Below are 16,510 nucleotides of genomic sequence, written 5' to 3' on the forward strand. Positions count from 1 at the left end.
GGAAAGGTGGAGGAATGGGAGTGACGGTGAGGGTGAGGTTAGTGAGAAAATGGATAAGGTTTTGGCGAGGCGAGTGAGGCGACAGAAAGGCCAGCTGGCAACACCCGGGGAGAGCATTGACCACGCGCTCTGCACGTGCTGCGGACCTAACACGTACGTTGGTGCGTCACTGTGTTGCACCCACCACGCGGACAGGGGTAAAAAGGGCATGAGAAGTGGAAAATCACCGCAGAGCAAAAAGTTTAACCAACGCTATTGCTACTCGGAAACACTCACACACAATCATTGTACCACAATTTATCCCTTTCAAGTTTCAAGTTTTAATTCATTTTACTTTTTATTATTGTTAATAAAAGTTTATGTTGATGTAAGATACTATTCATCTAATATTTGAGTTAATAATAACCTTTTTTAAGATTTTTTTTTGAGGATTACAAATCTTTTATTTTATTTTTAGCTCAAATAAAAGAATGTAAAATATAAGAGAAATCTAATTCAAATTTTAAGAAAATTTGCTCACATTAAATATAAGATTATTAAAGATTATAAATATTTTTTCTAAATTTAATATAATTACATATGTAAGACTCAAACTCAACTTAATTGATTAAATATTAAAATAATCTTATATGTTCATAATCATAAATATTTCACAAACAACTTATATTATGTCATATTAATGTAAATCCAATCATATCTTGATGGTTTGTTTAAATTTTTCTAATACAGAGAACAGAAAACATGCATAATAATATTTTTTTTTTTAGTTAAGAGGGAAAACATATTAAAAAAAAATCTTAGGAAAAATAATATTTTTAAATTTTCTTTAATTTAAATTTCATTTCTCCCTTTTCCTTTTTTATTTATTGTTAAACCAAAGGTGATTTTTATTAGAAAAAATTTAAGTCTCATATTGATTAAAAATAAGACAAATAAAGAGTTTATAAATAGAAGATAATTTTCACCTTACAAACTAATTTTGTAAGGTGAGACTTGGATTTTTTTTCAATATCCTATCGCATCCAGTACTATTAGACTTAATACATTTTAAGTGGATCTAAATAGACATGGTACCGTCTTAGGATGTGAGTTATAAGTTTAACTCAATCTTATAAAATTGTCTTGTAGGACGAGGGTTATCATTTACTTATTAACTCTTATTTTATCTAATTTCTAATCGATGTGATGAAATTTGAGAAACCATATTGTATTGTGAATTTTTATTTAAATTTGTTGTTGATCTAGCAAATCCAAAAAGATTACGTTGTTAAGTTGGTTTAGTAGGGTCAAACTACTTAAACTTCTCATTTGTGTTGTAAGAAATCTCTAAATTGAAATGCGTAACAACACATTATTTTGTTGTATTGATAAGTTGTAAAGTTGATATGAGTTGATATGTGGCGTTGTTGCTTAAGTTGTTGTGTTGTATGCAAGATGTTTATAAGTTGTATGTTATGTTGTAAGTTGTAGTATTGTTGTGTTGTTTTAAGTTGGAAAACCTATACGAGTTAACGTTATATGGTGTGGTTTATATGTTAATGTTGATTGTATAATTTTACTTCACTTCTATACTTGTTATGTTGTGTGCTAACCGTAGGTACTTCACTATAGCATCAACATATCCAAGTACTCTTTGTATGTTAATCCTAGGTAGTTAAATTTATGTATTCTACTACTATAGTTGTTGAGTTGTAATTTGCCACGTTGTTACACATTCATTTTCTACCATAATACTACCTTGTTCCTTTTTACTTTGTCAGTTTTTTAGCAAAATTTTATTTTTATTTATTTGATATTTTTAAAGTTTAAGACCATATTAATTATTATTTTGTCAATTATGTCCTTATATCTAATCTAACCTAACTTTTAATTAATTTACACTTACAACTAACATGTATTTATTACATAACAAAATGAAAGCACTACAACAAAATTTATTATTACCGGCAATTATTTAACGACAATAAATTAATTCTCTATTTTATTATTTAATAAAAATATTAATGACTAATATATAATGGCTATTAAAAATGTATTTACATTACACAAAAATGTACTATTAATGATAATTATTTATTGAAAAAAACTTAAACCTCATATCAACTAGAAATAAGATAATTAAAGAGTATATAAGTGGATGATAACTCTCACCTTCCAAGTTTGTTTTGTAGGGTTGAGTTAGACATATAATTTACTATTCTAAGTTGGTATCACTTGAGGGGTTGTATTGAAAAAAATCCAAATCTCACATCGACTATTGATAAAATAATTAATTAGGAGATAAGACAATTAAAAGAATAAGAAAATTAAAGAATATATAAGTAAAAGACAACCCTCATCGTACAACTTATAAGTTTCACATCAACTAGAAATAAGGTAATTAAAGAGTATTATGAATCATTTTTTTTTAACTTTTAGTGGCAATAACAAAAGATTTTAAATGTCAGTAAAAAAATGTCATAAAAAGTTATACACTTTTTTCGACAATTAAAAGAGTCTTTACTAGTATGTAGAATAATTGTCGATAAATATTTTAGCAACACTGCATATAATGACTAATATGGAAATGCCGATAAAAGATTTTACAACAATTTTTATTGCCACTAAAAGACATATTAAATGTAACTAAAAGTCTATTTTGTTATAGTGAAGAGAGCATAATCAAAAACATTAAAATCATTGTATGAAAAAAAATTGTATTTTTTAATTTGTGTATAACAATCTTAAATGACAAAAAAAATAGTATTAATTAAATTCAATTTATATAGCCGTATATGACTCATATATATATATAGTTTATAATTACAGCGGTGTAACTTTTACCAAGTATTACACTACTCAATAATTTTATATTAAATGTGAATTTTGTAAATTCAACCGTTAGATTGAAAGTTTATATCACTTTATATGTGTATATCAAATTTTATTAAAATTGAACAACAACTTGAAGGTAATCAAAGTGTTCATATTTTAGTGTATTTTGAAATGAATATATTACGTTAATTTTGTTTTATAAAAATGAAGTATCAAATTATCTTAAATTAATATAAAATTTTGTATATATGATTTAAGGGATATGAACTTTCAATCTAACGGTTGGATTTACAAAATTTACAATTAATATAAAATTATTAAGCAGTATAATACTTAGTAAAAGTTACACCAGTGTAATTATAACCCCCTCATATATATATATATATATATATATATATATATATATATATATATATATATATATTAATATAGCAACACATCACCGGTAAAAATTGTCGCTACCACTTGACATGTTTCAGAAATTGTGTAACAAATATACACTCTAAATTTTTTTTAGAAATACACAAAAAATGTTGAACAAATAATTTGTATCGTTAAATTTGTCTTGGCCAATGAAATGTGATAGCTCAACTTTAATATAAACATTCTCTGAAAGATAATACAAATCAAATATTTTGCCATCATTCTAAATGTTCAAAATTTGTTATATAGTTAAATAATTTGAACAATGAATTGAAGAATGATCTATGAATTTTACCATCTTACAGTGGACCAAAACACACAAGTGAAGAGTTGGCTTTGGGTTCCACAACTTTTTCTCGCTCAAATTTTTACAAACTTTAAATGCAAAACTTTTATGATATGAAAAATTCATCAAGTTATAGATATGAAAAAAAATAATTATAAGAATGAGTATTGACCCAAGGGCCATTTCAATATCTTATTCGACTCCTAGATTTGTAAATATATGTCCCTAATCACTTTTACTTTTTGTTAAAATGTGAAAAGGGGTGGCGTAAGTCTATGCTCTATAGACAACAACATGCAAGTAAAGTCAACAAAATGAAGAAACATGAAGTAATCAGATCCTTCTACTTTTTTTATTCTAGACAAATACGTCACATTAAAACTATTACATGTTCACAAATGACATAGGAACAAAACTACTTGATTTAGATAATTATAAAATGCCTTATCACCACGTCAAACAGAAACGAAAAAGAGAGGGAAAAAGGCATTTCCATCGACAATGAAATTGGAATAGCGTATCAACACAACAACGTAATTTAGAAGTAACACCTCAGAACCATAAATTATGTAGAAAAAGTCTTACTTGTTCTTGGAATGTGTAAAAATACTTTTTTCTGCTAAGTAGATTGCTATCATGCAAATATCTTTGCTCTTTTTTCTTTAAGAATTATTTAAGGGTGTTATCGCGAAATCATCTCGTAAATTTGTACGAAAGGACTATTAACTTTCAAAGAATAGTTTCTGTACTGTTTTCCCACCGTAAGATCTGTTTGGAATTTGTTTTTTTTTGGAAGAAAGTTATGCCATTTTGTTCATAATAAGACATTTAATCTAAGTGAGAATCAAATCATAATAAACATGATGAATAGCATGAAAAAGACATGCTCTAACTAAAATATTAATAACCTGAATAGATTGACTTCTAATTAAACTTACCACATAATTTTGAGAATTAGAGAGAATATGAGAGTTTGAAATTTGTTTTATCATCTATCATGTGTGTTTCTTTCATCGGACTTTCATGAAATTTTTGCTATACTAAATAATTGTGATATCTTATAAAAAGGATAAAAAAATGTTCTATTTGGTACTTGTTAGTATTTGACTCTTGATATCATGAAAATTTAAAAACACTTAATGCAGTGTAAAATGTTATTGATTAGTTCAACCATTAAGAGTGTTTGAGAAGGTTGTAAAATTTATATTATTTTAATAATTAATTATATGAATAATTATAATTGATTATAATGAAAATGAAGTTTTGTTTGCATAAGTTGGTTTAAAAATAATTTTAAAATATTTAATTTGTTTTGGATAAGGTTAAAAAGTCAATTTTATGTATTAAATCAATTTAAAGGAAAAAAAGTTATGACAGAAAATCATAAGTTTTAAATTTTCAGCTTCATAAAAGAAGCTTAATTTTAATTTTCTTTTATGTTCCTTTCATTTTCAAAACTGTACCGGAAGGTCCCTATCGGTCACGTTGACCAACACGTGCCATTTCGTCAGACACCCATGCATAGCCACGTACAAGCATCATCATCAACATCGGCTCGGCATGAGGCCGAGAACCGACATCAGTCTGGTTAATGCAAATATGGACCATCATCATTCATCGAGTCGGCTCGGTCAGGTGCCGTGCCGACATAGAACATACCGGAAGTATACAGGCTGCCGTGTACGGACTGGACGGTTCGGTCATTTGCCGCTCCGACTAGTATTGATTAGACGGCTCGGCCTCTTGCTGAAGGGTTAGGCGAGTCATAACAAGTAATCACAGTCAAGAAAGGTAAGTACATGATTAAAGCCTAAACGACCAATTAGTACCGTATTACCTAATTTGGTAAACATCTGATAGGGCCCATCACGCTCAGGCCCATGTCAGATGCTATAAATAGGTCACACGTAACAAGGTATGTCACTGTTCATTTTTAACCTAGATACTCGTGCATATACTAACTTGAGCGTCGGAGTACCTTTTGCAGGTACCTCCCCCCCCTTTGAAGACATCGTTGGAGCTCTTATTCGGTCCCCTTTCACCAGGAAGAACAGGAGTGTGCCCTCAGACAGGTACATTTTGGCGCCCACCGTGGGGCCGAACCGAGAGCAAATTCGAGATTTATTGTTAGAAGAAAGCATGGTGAAAACGAGGAAGAATAACGTGGAAGAACACCAGTCCGAAGACGAGCATCAGTCAGGGGCCGAGACGACAGAAGAAACAAACTTGAATAGTATGGTGCGACAGATGAAGGAGGAGATGGCCGCCATGAAGCAACAACGGGAGAGAGACGCGGCCGAAATGGCTGCACTACGGGCGGAAAACATCGCCCTCAAGAACCAGTACCGTGATCCTACGTGGAAGCCCTCCGAGACAACCCATACTCAAGGATCGTTCCATTCGCATGGCCAGCACACCTCGGTCCCTTACACCTCTGTTGCCCCTGCCGCCCATGCCTCGGCTAGCTGACCGTTACAGCCCATGCCGACAGCATCCCACCGGCACCCCTTTACACCCAATATCATGCAATCTGCCCTCCTTGACAACTGGAAGTCCGTGTCTCTCGACAAGTACGATGGAACCACCGATCCAGATGAACACGTTGACGTGTTCCTGACTCAGGTCACCTTAAGCACCACCGACGACGCCGCCCTGTGCCGAATCTTCCCGACGTCGCTGAAAGGACGAGCGTTGAGCTGGTTCACCCGGCTCCCGGCCAACTCGATCGACTCGTTTGGCACCCTAGCTTCCCAGTTTACCATCCAGTTCGCTACAAGTCGACCACACCAGTTGACTTCTCTATCACTGGTTAGTATCCGTCAGGAGAGGAAGGAATCACTTCGGGCGTTCATAACCCGTTTCAACAAAGCAGCACTGGAAATTCGCGATCTGAACCCTGCGGTTGCTCTTCATCATCTAACTACTGCCCTAAAACCAGGCCCCTTTGCCAATAGCATCTGTAAAAAACCGCCGACAGACATGGATGACTTGCGCCGACGCGCTGACAAATATATGCAAATGGAAGAATTAGCGGAATTCCGAAGCCAAGCCCGAGCGGAAACGTCAGCAAAACCTGAGAAAACGACCGAGACGAACTTTCGAAGCCGTCCTAAAGAACCTCTTCCTCGTGAGAAACATCCCCGAGGGCCGAGGTACTCCCAGTATACACCGCTCAATACGAGCAGGACAGCTGTGTTGGAACAAGCACTCGCTTCGGAAATACTCACAGTTCCGAAACGGGCGTCCACCCCCCCGAGGGCCGATACGACCAAATCCTGCAGATACCATCGCAACAGAGGACATTCGACAGAGGAGTGTGCAGCCTTGAGAGATAAGATCGAGGATTTAATCAAACAGGGGCAACTCCAAGGGTTCGTAGGCCAACCCAACTCGACCAGGCATGTTGATCGTCCTAGGCAGTATGAACAATCCAGCCAAAGGAGGGCCGAAACACGTTCATACCGCGAACGTAGCCGGTCTAGGGAACAGAGAGAGCGAAGAGAGGAAGAACCCTCGACACAGCCTAGACGGGTAATCAATACCATAGCTGGTGGTTTCGCAGGCGGAGGCTCCACCTCATCGGCGCGACGCAGACATCTACGAGCCGTTCGGCATGTACACTCGGTTGAGACATCCCGACCCCACCTACCAACTATCACTTTCACAAAAGATGATTTTAAAGGTATTGATCCAGACCAGGATGATCCAATGGTCATTAGCGTTGAAATTCACAACTGTATTGTACGTAAAACGCTAGTGGACCAGGGCAGTTCAGCCGACATTCTTTATTGGAATACATTCAAGCAGTTGGGGATTCCGGAATCCGAGCTGTTCCCCTATGACGAACCTCTGGTTGGGTTCTCTGGCGAACGAGTACACACGAAGGGATACATCAAGCTGACAACACGGTTCGGGTTTGATGGGGATGAGTACAGTGATATCCCGGTTAAATATGTGGTGGTGCATGCCAATACATCATATAACATCCTGCTTGGTAGGCCGTCACTGAACCGACTCGGCGCAATTGTATCCAGGGACGGAGCCAGGATTTCAATACTGGGGGGCCGAGAATTGAGAAGGCAAGAATTGAGAAGGCAAGAATTGAGAATGATCAAATGAGGCGCTACATTTTTTTTAAAAAAAAAAAATTCCAAAGTGATACCACATAGCAGGCCGTACCAGAAGTCCAAAAGTTGAATAAAAAAATAAATTTGGGTTATTCATTTAATTATACATATGAGTTTATATTAAAAATAGGGGGTGCCATATAGTAATATATATGTATATAAAAAAAAATTAAAATTGTTGGGGGGCCGTGGCACCCGTAGGTCCCCCCTTGGCTCCGTCCTTGATTGTATCCACACCACATCTGGCAATGAAATTCCCAGGCCGGTCCGGACAAATAGTCACCATCCATGCCGATCAAAAAACCGCCCGAGAATGTTACTTTACCAGCTTACGTTTGCCAAAAATACAGGAAGAAGAGTCAAAGGAGCCGAGAAGAGTGCATTCGGTCTCGCAGCAATCGGTTATGGACCTCGACCCCCGAATCAACCAGGATGAAAGGGTAGAGCCCACGGAAGAAAAGCAACCATTTCGAGTCGGCACATCTAATCTTCAAGTCACTTACCTAGGCGCCAACCTGTCTCACAAGGTGCAGCTTGCCATTAAACAAGTGGTCTTGGAAAACAATGACTTATTCGCATGGCAACCATCCGACATGCCTGGCATCGACCCCAATTTCCTGTGCCACAAACTATCCGTCAGTAAGGAAGCTAGACCGATTGCTCAGCGGCGTCGAAAAACTGGTGAAGAGCATAAAGCAGCTATCGAAGAGGAGGTGTCAAAATTACTTGATGCTCGGTTCATCCGAGAAGTGCACTATACAACATGGTTAGCCAATGTTGTTATGGTCCGCAAGCCGAACGGGAAGTGGCGCATGTGTACCGACTACACTAACCTGAATAAAGCCTGCCCAAAAGATGCCTACCCACTGCCAAACATTGACCGACTTGTTGATGGAGCGTCGGGACACCAGTTCTTGTCTTTCTTAGACGCATACTCCGGATATAATCAAATCCGGATGCACCCCCAAGATGAAGACAAGACGGCCTTCATCACTGAATCGGCCAATTATTGCTACCGGGTCATGCCGTTCGGGTTGAAAAATGCCGGAGCCACTTATCAACGTTTGATGAATAAAGTTTTTCATGACCAGATTGGTCGAAGCATGGAGGTGTATGTCGATGACATGGTGGTAAAATCAAGTACCGTGTCGGCACATACCCAAGATCTGACCGACGTTTTTAGAGCCCTTCGGCATCATCAAATGCGATTGAACCCCGAAAAATGTGTATTTGGGGTCTCAGGCGGCAAATTTTTAGGGTTCATGCTGTCCAGTCGAGGCATTGAAGCAAACCCCGACAAGTGCCAAGCCATTTTGAATATGAAGAGCCCAAGCACTTTAAAGGATGTACAAAAATTAGCCGGCCGCCTCACCTCCCTGTCCCGGTTCCTTCCATGTATGGCCGAAATAGCCAAGCCTATTCTCGTTTTGCTCAAAAAGACTGAAAAATTTAAATGGACTCAGGAGTGTGAGGAGTCATTCCAGCAGTTCAAGACACGCCTTGGGGCTCCTCCAATCTTGTCTAAACCAATCGGTCACCTAGATATGATTGTGTATTTGGCTATCTCGAGCAGTTTCATCAGTGCCGTTCTGGTACAAGAAAATCAGGAGCAGCAACAGCTGGTATATTTTATCAGTCGGACTCTTCAGGATGCCGAACGACGCTACCAGCTGATAGAAAAGGTAGCCCTAGGCCTCATCTACACGGCTCGTCGACTTCGGAAATATTTTCAGAGCCACAAGATCATTATTCGAACCGACTGCCCAGTAGCCAGAATCTTACGCAAACCAGAGATCGCCGGCCGAATGGTAGCATGGTCGGTCGAACTCTCAGAGTTTGATTTGTCCTTCGAACCGAGAGGTCCTGTCAAATCACAGCATCTGGCAGATTTTGTTAACGAGCTTACCCCCCCAGGACATTTTGAAGATGAGCCGTGGACTATGCACGTCGACGGCTCCTCTAATGCTCAAGGTAGTGGCGCAGGGATAATTCTGGCTAGTCTGTCGGGCATCACAGTCGAACAGTCTCTTCGGTTCGGTTTTCGGGCCTCTAATAACCAAGCAGAGTACGAAGCGTTGCTGGCCGGAATGCGGTTGGCAACCGAAATGGGCATAAAAAGAATTATATGCTGCACTGACTCAAAGATTGTGGCCGAGCAAGTTAATGACAATTTTCAAGTCAAGGACTCAAACCTACTGCAATATTACTATCTATTTCAAAAGCTAAAAGACAACTTCAGCAAAGTACAGGTTCGGCATATCTTGCGCAATAATAATGAACGAGCCGATCAGTTGGCTCGACTCGCCAGTAGCCGAAAATCGGGACAATTGCGAACCACCATTCACCTTGAGGTTCCTTCCCCAAGTGTAACCACCGAATGCATGACAGTAGATGAAGCACCCTCATGGATCACACCCATTCGGAAATACATCACTCACGGCGAATTACCAACCGACCCGGTGGAAGCAAAGAAGTTGCGCATTCGCGCGGCTAGATACTCCATGATTGCCGAGGATCTCTACAGGCGAGGTTTCTCATCCCCGATGCTCAAATGTATAGATAGCCACCAAGCTGACTATGTAATGCGAGAAATCCACGAGGGCATTTGTGGATCTCATTCCGGAGGACGAACGCTAGCAGTCAAGGTTCTGCGTGCAGGTTACTTCTGGCCGACCCTGAAGGGGGATTGTGCAGATTTTGTAAAAAAATGCATTCAATGTCAGAAGTATGGGAACCTCATTCATGCATCGGCCACCGAGCTGCACACCATCAGCTCTCCTTGGCCATTTGCCATATGGGGAATTGACGTATTGGGACCATTTCCGGTTGCAAAGGGACAAGTTAAGTTCCTCCTCATAGCAGTAGATTATTTCACAAAGTGGATAGAGGCTGAGCCGCTTGCTTGCATCTCTGCTGCCAACGTCCAGAAGTTCGTCTGGAAAAACATGGTTACTCGGTTCGGCATTCCATATGCCATAATCTCCGACAACGGTTTACAGTTCACGGATAAAAAATTCAACTCTTTCCTGCAAAACCTTGGCATTCGGCACAGATTCAGATCAGTTGAACATCCTCAGTCGAATGGACAGGCCGAAGCTGCTAACAAAGTCATACTCACAGAATTGAAGAAACGACTCGGATCAGCAAAGGGAGCGTGGGCTGAAGAGTTGCCGGAAGTTTTGTGGGCATATCGGTGCACACCTCAGTCTACTACTAAAGAAACCCCTTTTCGCCTAACATACGGTGCTGACGCAATGATACCGGTTGAAATAGGGGAACCATCATTCAGACGGCAACATTTTCAGGAGGACTCCAATGACACATCTCTTCGGGCTGAACTAGATGTTCTTGATGAGGTGCGGGACAAGTCGCAGGTAGTAGCCGAAGCATGCAAGCAACGCATGAGTCGGCGCTTCAATTCTAACCTCAAACCAAGAATATTTCATGAAGGAGACCTTGTATGGAGAGCAACCGGATCGGCAAGGCGCAACCCGTCTGAAGGCAAACTGGCAGCTAATTGGGACGGCCCGTTTCGAGTACGACACGCTCTAGACAACGGAGCATATAAGTTGGAAGAGCTATCCGGCAAAGTTCTCCCGCGAACATGGAACTCTACACACTTGAAGACTTACTATAGCTAGTTGTCTATTTCACAAATTTGTAAACGTTTTAAGGGTGCACTCTTTTCCTTGAACTGGTCTTTTTCCCTCTTAAAAAATAGTGAAAAGAGGTTTTGGCCGGCAAGGTTTTTAACGAGGCATCCATTTATCAATGACAACACGATTCAATCATTCATACTTTATTTTTACAATCATGCATTAAATTATTCAAGTCTTCCCTCCCGAGATGTCTCTCGGCCAAGGATGTGGCTTTAATTAAATTATTCAAGTCTTCCCTCCCGAGATATCTCTCGGCTAAGGATGTGACTTCCAATTATTTAACAAGTCTTCCCTCCCGAGATGTCTCTCGGCTAAGGATGTGACTTCCAATTATTTAACAAGTCTTCCCTCCCGAGATGTCTCTCGGCTAAGGATGTGACTTCCAATTATTTAACAAGTCTTCCCTCCCGAGATGTCTCTCGGCTAAGGATGTGACTCCCAATTATTTAACAAGTCTTCCCTCCCGAGATGTCTCTCGGCTAAGGATGTGACTCCCAATTATTTAACAAGTCTTCCCTCCCGAGATGTCTCTCGGCTAAGGATGTGACTTCCAATTATTTAACAAGTCTCCCTTCCCGAGACACCTCTCGGTCTGGGACAACAAATTTTATCAATTCAATAGTACACAAGATAAATTGGAAAATTAAAAGATGATTTCATTCAGGCGCTATCGGCCTCAGAAAGTACATTCATTGGAGGGCACTACTGGCCCATTCATACACAACAAAAACATTCAAAGAAAATCCTACTAGCCCATCATTCAAGATTGCACCTCAACCTCCCCCTGCACTGGACCATCTTCCGGGGCACCTTCCTCGCACACCGTCTCCTCGTTCGGTCCGGCAACCCGTGCTGGGGCCTCCTCATCCGGTTGCTGGTCCGGGGGGATGGCAGTCATGTCCACTAACTTCCCTTCAAAGAAATCCTTGGACATATCTAGGTGGAAGTCAGGAGGAAAATCGCCGAAGTAGCAGGCTTGACGAGCACATTGGGCGAAACCGGCTTGATGCTGACTGAGAACCTTGGCGCGTGCCTTTTCCTGATAAGCTCCAAAGGCAATCTTCTCAGCTTCCAGCTCCTTGCGCAGAACTGTCACCTTCTCAGTCTCGCCCTTTAGAGCAAGTTCCAGACGCTGTACCTTTAAAGCCAAGTCATCGGCGGTCCTTCCGCGGCGGTCCATCTCGGCCTGGTACTTACTGTTAGCCGTTTGGACGTCAGTCAAAGCAGCCAATGTCTCTTGAAGAGACTTTTCCTGATCAGCTAGCTGTTTGCGCAGCTCATTAGCCTCACCGTTTGGCTGCATGACAATGCTTTGTGCCATGGCCACAACACGCACTTGGAACTCACAAAAGAAGCTCCATTTTTGCGCCGAACTCATCCGGCTCAGCAGCCCCTGGCCTGCCTCAGAGGTCAGGTCTTGACTCAGGAAATCCTGAGCGTTCACATTGCCAGCCAAGAAACTTGGTGCCGACAAGCTTTCGGGAACAGGGGGGCTGGCCACTCGGCGCTGTTTCGCCCGGCGACTCTCCTCCTCGGCCCTAGAATCAGGCCTTCTTTTTTCTGGTTGGGGCCGGGTGGTCTTCTTTGGCCGAGGCGCAGGCCCGACCCCGCTACCTTGACCAGCTGGATTCACGGGCGCGGCGGGCGTAGGCCTATTCGCGGTATTCGACGCCAAGTGGTTTCGAAGCAAATTGCGAATATCCAAATCATCATGACCCGCCATTATACCTGCACATCATTAGTCAAAATCAATGATAACACTTGAATTCAAACAAGTAGGAAAAATACCATACCGATTAATTCTTCGACTACGTCAGCCGAATCAAACAATCGGACAAGAGGACGGCATGGGAGAGGCCGAGGCAACTTGTCTAAAAATGCAAGACTTTGTCTCTCCTCCGGAGACAGGCGTGATTTGGAAACCGTGTCATATTTGCGCGGCTTCCGGGTCCAGTAGAAGGGAAACAGTGGATTCCCCTCAGTGTCAAAAAAATATTTCTTTCCTGGTTCCGGCCGAATCATCACCTTCATAAATCCCACTTTAAATTTTTTGTAGGAAGTGGTAAAAGGTTGTAGCAGACAGTCACTGTGGCGAATCAAAGACAGCCACTTGGCCTTCCTTGTCGGCCGAGAAGTGTAGAAACGCAAAAATAGATGTGGAGTGGGAGAAAGGCCGAGACCCAGACACAAATGCCTGAACCCTTGCATAGCGGCCCAGGTGTTCGGATGAAGTTGACTTGGCGCCACATTCAGAAGCCGAAGTATACCCATGAAGTAATCGTCAAACGGGAGAGATATCTTCAAATCCCGGAACATATAATCATAAACATAGAAAAAGGGGTACTTAGAAGTCCCCTGACCCAAATAAACAAAGTCTGGATTTGACACCCCGTCGCCTCGGCACGGTTGAAAGAAGATGGCAGAAGGTTCCTCATCTTCAGGAAAATCTAAAAACTTCACAGCTGATACAAAATCCACAAGAGATTTCTTACTCGTATACCGAGAGTATACACTGCCAACCTCACCATGCACCCATGAGTACCCCGGAGTTGATATGGACGGGAACGTTCTTGACGATTCTCCACCCCGGCTCGGCTGCTCATCAGAACCTACAGCCGATGCAGAACCACTCCCACTTTGAGAATGACCGGACCCAGAAGCCGACCCCACGGAGTTGTCCCCATTAGATGCCGAAGCCGAAGGCATATCCTGGTTCGGCGTCGCCCTTAACCTAGATTCCCCTTCGTCCCCAGAAGAGTCAATGTTAACAACGTCTAAATTAGCCATTACGTACCTGATGGTTGAGCTTGACCTATCGTTGAGAACACTCGCAAACAGCTTCGGCTCAGAGCAACTAATAAACTTGCACGAAAAAACCCTCCTCTTTGCACCTATTTATAGGCGCCTTTAATAAGCACCTGAAACGACACCCCCTTGTGCATACCGTTGGATCATTTAAATCCAACGGTCCAAAGATATGAAACTCTTCGCATGCGTCAATAAAGCCCAACGGATACAACTTTTCGTGTTCCACACCTCCTAGCATGCGCCATTAAACGCATAATGATGGCAACCCTTCACATCCCATCAGCAGTTGTAATCCCTCACGCGTAATTAATGTGTCAGTTATGCACCAGAGCAATCAATGCTTACCAGCTACGCCTCAGAGAGGCACTTTAATCATAACCCTACACATTCCTGAGTCTTTCGTTGTACCCCAATCAGAACAATTAACCCTTTGCGTCGCTTCCCTCCTCAAGGCTGGGGGGCTTGTGTACCGGAAGGTCCCTATCGGTCACGTTGACCAACACGTGCCATTTCGTCAGACACCCATGCATAGCCACGTACAAGCATCATCATCAACATCGGCTCGGCATGAGGCCGAGAACCGACATCAGTCTGGTTAATGCAAATATGGACCATCATCATTCATCGAGTCGGCTCGGTCAGGTGCCGTGCCGACATAGAACATACCGGAAGTATACAGGCTGCCGTGTACGGACTGGACGGTTCGGTCATTTGCCGCTCCGACTAGTATTGATTAGACGGCTCGGCCTCTTGCCGAAGGGTTAGGCGAGTCATAACAAGTAATCACAGTCAAGAAAGGTAAGTACATGATTAAAGCCTAAACGACCAATTAGTACCGTATTACCTAATTTGGTAAACATCTGATAGGGCCCATCACGCTCAGGCCCATGTCAGATGCTATAAATAGGTCACACGTAACAAGGTATGTCACTGTTCATTTTTAACCTAGATACTCGTGCATATACTAACTTGAGCGTCGGAGTACCTTTTGCAGGTACCTCCCCCCCCTTTGAAGACATCGTTGGAGCTCTTATTCGGTCCCCTTTCACCAGGAAGAACAGGAGTGTGCCCTCAGACAGGTACAAAAACTTTTGGAAAAAAAATAAAATGAAGATGATACATATTTTTTTTATAGGAAGAATGACATTTTACTGTCAAAACGACTTTTTTTTTTATAAAAAAATTATGAGGGGTATTTTTCTTTCAAAATGGATGGTTTATTTTAAAAGTTTTCCAAAATAGGATTAGTTGGGTATGTGAAATACAACTTTTAAAATGCAAGTCGTGTTTCACAATTTATTTTTAAAAAAACTAAAAGTAGAAGTTGTGTTTTCAATCCTGACTTTTTTTCCCAAATAAATAAATAAAAAATCTTTCAAAATTTTAGAAATGGAAAAAATGAAGAGAAGAAAAAAAAAATAAAAAGGATCTTTATTACTCAAAAAGAAGATAGTGTGTTTATGTTCATAATTTACATGCAATGTGAGATTTAGGGTCTGTTTGTTCATTTTTTTTTAAAAGTGATTTTTTAACATAAACAAACAGTTTTCTATTTTGTCTAAACTGTTTTTTACAAATAAATTATTTTACATTTAAAAAAAAAGCAATTTCCTAAAAAATTGCTTTTCTAAAATTCAGTTTTTTAGAAATATTTTTGTTTTTTTTTTAATTTGAAGCAAACTTACCCTTAATTGACAGTGGTATGAGTCTTTTGTTAACATACTAAAAAACGGGATATCCTATTTGCTTTAGGCTTAGGGACTATTCATGTCATGCTTAACACCAAGAATTCTAAGACATTATTCTTTTATTACACCCACATATTCGACAATATTTATTTGAACATTTAAGTATCTTTATGAATATCCTTACCTAAATATATCATACAGGTGAATTGAATCATAAACTTTGAACTATAACGAGTGGAATATAAATAAATCATTAATCCATCCTTACACGATTCATTAAAAATATATTGAAAAACTCAAACTTATCCAAGTTTTCATTGTATATTCGGATAAAATACAAAACAAAGATATTTTTGACACATTAAACATGTTCACGATAAAATAGAATTCCCAGAAATATAATTTTGAAGAAACATTATTTCTAAAACTAAAAATAAATTTGGGTTTAAATATATTTTTAGTCCTTCAAATTTAAGATAAATTTGTTTTTGGTCCCTTAAATTTGAAATTATTATTTTTAGTCCCTGTAATTTTTAAAAATCTTGTTTTAGTCTCTTAAATCATCAATAATATATTTGAAAGTGACTAATTAAAATAGTTATGTAATATCAATTAAATTTAATGTAATATTTTCACCAATAAAAATATAAATAAATAAATTTTATACAATAATATTTGATAAATTTCTTAAAAAAATTAAATATA

The 16,510-nt window shown here is 39.7% G+C and overlaps 1 protein-coding gene across 1 annotated transcript; it reads left to right on the forward strand.

The window, feature by feature from the left end:
- Window positions 1–6,004: 6,004 nt before the first annotated feature.
- Window positions 6,005–7,642, forward strand: LOC145950260 (uncharacterized). The gene has a single exon (XM_083061328.1). It carries the CDS (start codon window positions 6,005–6,007, stop codon window positions 7,640–7,642), a length of 1,638 nt encoding a protein of 545 aa, XP_082917454.1.
- Window positions 7,643–16,510: the final 8,868 nt, after the last annotated feature.

Source organism: Cajanus cajan, chromosome 8 (genome assembly GCF_000230855.2).
Source record: "Cajanus cajan strain Asha chromosome 8, NIPB_CcT2T_4, whole genome shotgun sequence".
Taxonomy (NCBI): Eukaryota; Viridiplantae; Streptophyta; class Magnoliopsida; order Fabales; family Fabaceae; genus Cajanus; species Cajanus cajan.

Excerpts from the sequence above, each read along its gene's own strand:
- LOC145950260 (XM_083061328.1), top strand. The coding sequence starts at position 6,005 with ATGCCGACAGCATCCCACCGGCACCCCTTTACACCCAATATCATGCAA.